The following is an 8,128-nucleotide window of genomic DNA, read 5'->3' on the forward strand; positions in this document are numbered from 1 at the left end:
ACAACATCATCATCACCACCAACAACATCATCATCACCACCAACAACATCATGATCACCACCAACAACATCATCATCACCACCAACAACATCATCATCACCACCAACAACATCATCATCACCACCAACAACATCATCGTCAAGTTATCACGCTCACATGTTAACAACTCCATAGCGTATGACAATTAAGATTAATATTACTTCGAACCTACAGAAATAATTTTATATTAATTACTGTCATATTATTATTATTGTTACTATTGTTTTATCATTATTATTATTCTTGCTACTACTACTATTGCTACTATTACTACAACAACAACAACAACAACAACAACAACAACAACTACTACTACTACTACTACTACTATTACTACTACCGCTACTACTACTACTACTATAACTACCACTGTTACTACTACAACTTCAATTATTATTATCAGTATTGTTATTATTATTATTATTATCCTTGTTAGATTTTTTTTCTTGGTTTTTAATAGGTTTCAGACTCGTGAATATCACGTGCCTTTTTTGGATTTGATGTTTATTAAAAAAAGTGAATGAATGAGTAAATGAATGAATGAACGAAAGAACTAACGAATGAATTAATTAAAATAAATAAACAAATATATTAATGAATAAATAAACAAAAAAAATAACAAAAGAAACAACAAAATGATTTGTCACACGCAAATGTAATTGGACCAATGAAACTTAATGACAATATAATTACGCATAAACGATTCATGAAAAAAATAACTAACACGTTTTTCCAAATGGTTTCTTAATAAAAATTTTCATCATAAATTAAAACAATTAAAATAAAATAAAAATAATAATGAAATAAATTTCAGCAAAATGTCTTTCTGGTGTAGTCACACTGCGACTGTATGAAAGGGCGATGTACACTGTATCAATAATGAAACGCTATATAAATGAGAAAAAGTGTTGAACCGCTAAATTTTAAATTTACCTCCAACCAAAAATTTTGTGATTCAAGCCACATTTGAGTGCTTTGTTTCAAGCCAGATATCAATGTTTGCAACCAGGACCGCTTTATCAACTATCAGCTTTATCAACACCAAAGGCACTCTGCCGAATTGATAAAGTCTACATGTCCTATGACCTACGGCGACGAACTGCAAGATGCGTCCATGAAATATAATCGTTCATTCAATGTGTGTTTTTTTCTTACGATGCATGCATACGTTCTTACAATCATATCATCATCGTCCTAATTGTCAGAAACATTATCATCGGGGTAGTGTTTGCAAGGGCGGTTCTCTCCGTTTGCATGTTCGTCTTTCATGTTGTCCATAACTCTACTTCTTTTTTACGACAAACAATTTAAATAAGTTTTTAGTTTAAACTTAAAATCCCCAAAAGTTGAACACTCTCGAACATAAAGAGGAAGCTGATTCCAATTTGTGCATCCGTAGTAGCATACTTTTCTCTCTTCTGCAATTGCTCCGACATCTCATTTGATGTAGCTTTGAGTCGATCGAGGATCATGTATTTCCACGAATGAATCCACCCATGTCATTAACATCTCTGCTATCTGGAAACTCCATCCTTCTGAATTTCGAAATTAAATTTTTTTTAAGAAGAGTTATAAATAAATATATTGACAAAATATTTGTACCAATTGAACTGAAAAATATTTTATAAGATTTTCTCCATGAGATGTAGCAGTGCGGTCCATCTCTTATTCATTTTTTAATTTCTTTCTTTCTTTTTTGCCAAGTTAAAATTTAATCACTTAATAAAATCACGGATACTGTCATTTGACAAGAATAATATCATTAGTGATAAAAGTACAATAATAACGAATTTATGATATTAATATTGTTAGAATAAAGACATCAGCGATTGAAAATGGAGAATTAAAATTGTTGAAAATTTACCCATGTCCACGAGATGTGATCATTCATTCAGATGAAGATGTTCGTCTGCATAGAATAACTAACAATTTAGGTTTTTAAATCGCAAAGAAGTGCGGGTTCCTCGAGAAAAATATTAAAAATGAAGTCTAAGGCGTACAATGACCTTAAAAGGGCCTTGATAGCAGCAGACTAAAAATATTTAATGAAATTTATTTATTTATTTGTTTATTTATTAAAAAACAAAACCAGTTTATTCAATATTACTTACAGTTAGAATGAGCATAGCGTTAAAAGAAATTTTCAAAAATCATTTGCTATATTCATATTATTCATGATTTGCTTAAAAGTTTACAAAAATCGTTTTTGTTATCTTAAACCATCATCCCAACACTCGCCATTATTATTTTTTCCCTGTCAAAGTTGCTCACCATCATCTTCAACAGCCCCCTCATTTTCATTCTCACTAAACACTTTTCTACATTTCACCCTCTCACCAACTACTCCACATCTATCTCTCTTCCAGGCGTGGACCCGACGGCCAACCAGGATGACGAAGTGACGGACAAGGAAATGTTCCAGGTGGAATACGATAAGGCATCCTCCATGTGGAACCTCCTCACGTCTGACAACAAATTCTGGAGTGTTGAAGCTGGTAGTGGGATTCAGGCTTCATCTGCTGTCAAGTGAGTTGGAATTATTTTGCCGTTAGTGTGTTTGTCTTTTTTTTCTTATTTTTCACTAAGTGTGTATGCATGGCTGTTATTTGTGTTTTGTGATTCTTCAAGACACGTGGTAGTGTTTTTTATCAACGCTAAGATAATTTTTTTGATAAACATGGTTCAGAATTCAAATTATTTGGTGTCAATAGCTGTGGTATAAGTTTCTCTCGGGCCTGTTAAGCTGTGTGATCCAATTTTGTGTGATCCATTTGATTTATAGTAATAATTTCAAACAACAATTAACCAACCAACCGCAAACACTCTTCCACAAAGGTCTCCCAAAGGCCTCTTCCAACTAGTCTGGCACGACGATGGTAGAGTGTCCATTAGGTCAGCAGCTACCGGAAAACACGTGACCTCACGCATGAACGGAAGTTTGTTTGCCACTGTCGACGAGCCGTCGGATAAGGAGAAGTTTATTCTGACGATCCTGAACAAACCTCGTCTCGTTTTGAAGGGCGAATACGGATTTGTCGGGTTCAAATCCGGATCGAGATTCGAGTGCAACAGAACACTCTTTGATGCCATACAACTTGTCCATCAGGAGGGCAAGCAGCCATTTTATTTCATGAAAGGTTTGGTTCGCTGGTTGTTTACGTTCGTTTGAGCGTGATACTTTTAACTATTGTTCCGATTGTTAATCACCCTTTAACTTCATGATTGTGTTTAGGCTTGCTAAAAAGATTAGTTGCATCCGGCGAAACGACTTATTGATTCATTTAAAACACTAATGTTTCAACATACTCACAAACATGTTCAAATACCACACATACACAGATCTAAACTCCGACATACACACCACACACACACAAACACACACGTATGCACGCACACACACACAGGACCAAACGACAAGTACTGCCAAATAGACCAGGAGGGTAACTTGGTATCGGATAGCAACACCCCCACCCCTTTCCTTCTCGAACTTCGCGACCAATCCAGACTGACCATCAGAGCCCCCAACGGCAACTACTTGGTGGGTGAGCAGAACGGGCTCATACTCGCCAAGGCAGCCAGCATTGAGAAAGCCACGCTTTGGGAATATTAACATGTTTTTTTAATTATATATTCTGGTATAATTAATAATTTTTTTATTTTATTATTTATTATCTTTAATTATTACTTTTATTTGGTAATTAATTTTATTTTAATTTATCGAATGAAAGTTGAAAAAAGTGATATTATATAAAAAAAACAGTTAATTAAACAAATGATTACAAATAATTAATCAATTAACTAACTAACTAATTGATAAATTAATTAATTGATCGCTGCATTAATTGTTAATTTGTCTTGGTTAGCGGAATTACATTGTAATGAAAATTATTTTGTGTAATGGTTCGTTGTTATTGATATTTTTATCATCAGTGGTGGATCCAGAATCTTCAATATTTTCCTCATTTATGTTATTCCTGGATTCGCCACTTATTATTTTCTTCTTCTTCTCCTTCTTCTTCTTCTTCTTCTTCTTCTTCTTCTTCTTCTTTTTCTTCTTCTTCTTCTTATTATTATTATCATCAACACCATTATTATTCCATTATTATTGTTACTATTATACTAATTTCATTTCATCTCTTCGGTCATGATTTTGATCATCAGTGTTATCGTCTAACAGGGAAATTTGATTATATTTTTTATAAAACCAAAACTTACCAACTTCGCCATCGTACTTATTAGTCAGACGTGTGATCACATCATCAGCATCTTTGAATCAGTGATTCTCTTGTAACTCCATTACACGTGCGTGATAGCATGGATTTCTTTGCTTTTGAACGTGCTCTCTTCTACAGCAGACTCAAGCACCTTAACCATTATACTACCTCAATTCACTGTTAGCATTATGCTCGCCACCAGGACCATAAATTTGTTTCTCATTCGTGTTTTGGTGTGATAGCGTAACGGTTAAGGTGGTTGGCTCTGCTGTTGTCGCCAGTGACCGCATTCGAATGCAAATAGACCCCTGTCTATCGCATGCAATGTGTGTGTGTGTGCGTGCGTGTGTGTGTGTGTGCGTGCGTGTGTGTGTGTGTGTGCGTGCGTGTGTGTGTGTGTCATCACCTTCATCACATGTTTTCTCAGTATAAGCATTGTGTCTTTTGTATGAGCAAATAATAAAAATATGCGCGTTTTAACAATAATAAAATAATAGTAATAATAATAATATAATAATAACAACAATAATAATAATAATAATAATAACAATAATAATATTATCAACCCAGAGCTGCGAAGAGAGGTCTGTAATATCCAGCCTAAATGCTTGATGTGACGATTTTGCTTGATGCGTCATAGTGTCATTTTGATGTGTTGTGTTGATGTGACATGGTTTGTTGTTATGTTAATTTGTCGTTATTATTAATATTATTATTGTTGTTGTTGTTATACTGAGGGTGATGTTAATGTCATACGTTGTTGTTGTTGTGTTATATAGGGATGGTTTTTATTGACGCTGACGTGTTAGTGGTTATTTTGACGTGGTGTGTTGTTGCTGATGTTGTTGTTGTTGGGACGTTTTTATTCTCCGAGGTTGTTTGTATTAGCAATGCAGATGAGATTGTGTGTGTGTGTGTGTATGTATGTGTCTGTGTGTGTGTGACCTTGTTTGTTTTAGCAACGCAGATGAGATTGAGTGTGTGTGAGCGCGTGCGTGTGTGTGTGTGTGTTTCTATGTGTGATTGTTTGATTTGCATAATAACTGCGTTGTCCTAATATAACATCAGTAATTGCGACAACATTGTCCGTATTGTTCATTTTTACGGACTTCTATATACAAATAATAATACCGTGTATGTATGTGTGTACTCAAATTGTTGTTGTAGTTGTTGTTGTTGTTGTGATGATTTACTAGAGAACACAAGTATCGCTTGTATAATAATGTTTCATTATATATGATTCCGGGGTAGTTTTGAATATATATATATCTATATACCTATAGGTATGTTATTGTATGCATGTAGCTATCTAAATCCAAATCTATTTATCCTAACCCCAATCTTTGTATCTTAATCGATGTATCTTAATCCTGATCTGTGTATCTTAATCCCTATCTGTGTATCTTGATCCCAATCTATGCATCCAAATCTATATATCCCAATCTATGTATCCCAATAATAATCTATATACCCCCATCTATGTATCCTCTGGTTGTATGCACTGTGAAGTCACATGCATTTTTTTCCTTGTGTCTGTACTTACAAAAGAATGTTGATTGAAGGTTAAGCTTTCAGGGCTATAGTTCAATTCTTACACTAATTTGTACTCATTGTAACAGCAATTGAAGAAGATGTGAGTGTTATTCAATTTATAAGAATTATCGTTTCGAAGCATCAAATCACATTTTAATCAACAACTTTTACTACAATTTTAGCAGTGTACAATGTGAAAATAAAATTATAGTAAAAGATTTGTGAAACCTATTTCCATCTTTATCGTTTTAAACATTAAAATTTTTGTGAACGTGAAAACTCGTGAATTTGTGTTGATTTATAAACATGTACCTCGTGAACACGTTCACTTGCGAACACGAACCTATTCATAACTTTTTCAAACAAGGGCATGAACATCTGCAAACATGTTCATTGGTGAACATGTTCATTGGTAAACATGTTCATAATTTAGAATCCTACCCATGTTTTATTAATATATCAGGTACGCTTTTTCATTTGGGAGCATTTATAACTAACCAATAAGAAGCCATATTGTACTTTATATTGTACATTACTTATATACATATTAATAAATTACTGTAAATGTACTATATATTAAATGTATCTGCTCACTCACATACAAAATATTGATGAAATACACACAGTACACACATGTGTCTGTATGCATATACTAGGTATTTATGTATAAGTATCCATGCTATGTAAGTACACTTGTATTTGTGGTTGCGCCAGTTGAGTACAATACTATGTATAAGTTGAATTATTTGACCTTCATGGCGATGTAGCTACTTTAGATTTAGGTATGAAATAATTTATTCGCCGATAACTATATGAAACTTATTGAATTTAATTATTATTATAATGTAATTAATAATTATTCAATTAGTCTTTTATATGATTTTTTTAAATTTTTCAAGAAACAATTTGTCTAATTTATTTTTAATTTTAAATTGTCAGGCTTAACATCTCGTAAGTATTCACTTTGTTGTTTATGATATATTTTTTACCTGTATATAAAAATATATACAAACATACATAGTATTTATTTATGTAATTATGTTTATATATAATTAATTATTTGTGTTTATATTTTGTTGTCAGAATTAAAGTGTGTTCATGCCATGTAAAACGTACCGTCGAGCATTTAGTAGTAGTCACTTGTGTTGAAGTTTATATTCATTACAGATGTCTAGAAATTATTTTTATCAGGTTTTTATCGCGCCGTGAAATATAATTAATTATTCGTTACTTGTGTGGATTTGTTGTTGATGTGTTTGTTGTTGACGTGTTTGTTGTTGACGTGTTTGTTGTTGACGTGTTTGTTGTTGATGTGTTTGTTGTTGATGTGTTTGTTGTTGATGTGTTTGTATGTGATGTGTTTGTTGTTCCCCCACTAATGAAATGGTGGAGCGCTAAAATTTGTTACAATCCTTCTGGTAGTGTTGTCCACTTCAGCCAGTAGCGTAGGGACCATTAAATGCGTCTAGCAAGGATTTTTTCATTTCTATTTTTTTCATGTAGATACAAATGCATTAAAAAAAGGTACTTTAGCGATGGGAGGCTAAAATCATCGGAGACCAGAATTTAAATGAAATGTTTTACAAAGATAATAATTATTGTAGAGACTAAACTCCTATGAAGCACTTGGCTTCGGTTTTTGGTTTTTGTACAACCCACTCACATTTATTACTGAGATTGATGGAAAATCTGAAAATATAAGTTATCTGCCGATGGAAAGTCAGTTTGAAAGGTTCGTGTGGAAAAAATTGCAAATGCGAAGTGGATGCGAAATAGAAGTTAAGAATGGTATGGAGTAATGAACAAGTCAAACTCTTAGAACAATTCTTTTGAAGGTCACTATTAAACATATGAATGCGTCAAATGATGGAACTTGAAGGGCTAGGCCTAAAGTCAATTAACTTTGAACTACATTTTGTTAAAAATATGATCGCTCATTTAAACACACACAAACAGATTTTGCAAGTTTCCTTTCCATTAATTGTTAAACATGAAAATTAAAGTGACGAGTTTGCTAAAACACAGTACTACTTTCCATGTAAAAGTGACTTTGGGTATTCTCTAATTTATAGAGGACGTCAATTAAGTAATCTTTATGAGTGTGTAGATGTTAAATGCGGCTTTTAAAAATCCACGGCTAATACTTCTGTTAACTTCACAAATCTTGTCTAAAGAAACTGAAATTATTCTTACTTAACGAGATGGTTTGAATAATGTTCGTGATCTGAGGAACAATCACGAGAGCTCCTCCATTCCTTGCTCAGCTGATCTCGATCGAGATATCAGAATCTATACATCTATCGGAAAATTTTAAATCAGCCGGTGCGATTTCAATTGAACAA

General features: G+C 33.2%; 1 protein-coding gene across 1 annotated transcript in view; it reads left to right on the forward strand.

The window, feature by feature from the left end:
• Window positions 1-6,004, forward strand: part of HELRODRAFT_185802 (hypothetical protein) — a 26,915-nt gene extending 20,911 nt beyond the window's left edge. The window contains 8 exon segments of the mRNA XM_009023822.1: window positions 2,406-2,565; window positions 2,875-3,176; window positions 3,444-3,993; window positions 4,071-4,599; window positions 4,614-4,776; window positions 4,804-4,866; window positions 4,928-5,522; window positions 5,537-6,004. Coding sequence (XP_009022070.1) covers window positions 2,406-2,565; window positions 2,875-3,176; window positions 3,444-3,649 — 668 coding nt within the window. The 3' untranslated portion in view covers window positions 3,650-3,993; window positions 4,071-4,599; window positions 4,614-4,776; ... (1 more) ...; window positions 4,928-5,522; window positions 5,537-6,004.
• Window positions 6,005-8,128: the final 2,124 nt, after the last annotated feature.

The sequence above is a fragment of the Helobdella robusta genome, assembly GCF_000326865.2.
Source record: "Helobdella robusta unplaced genomic scaffold HELROscaffold_38, whole genome shotgun sequence".
Classification (NCBI taxonomy): domain Eukaryota; kingdom Metazoa; phylum Annelida; class Clitellata; order Rhynchobdellida; family Glossiphoniidae; genus Helobdella; species Helobdella robusta.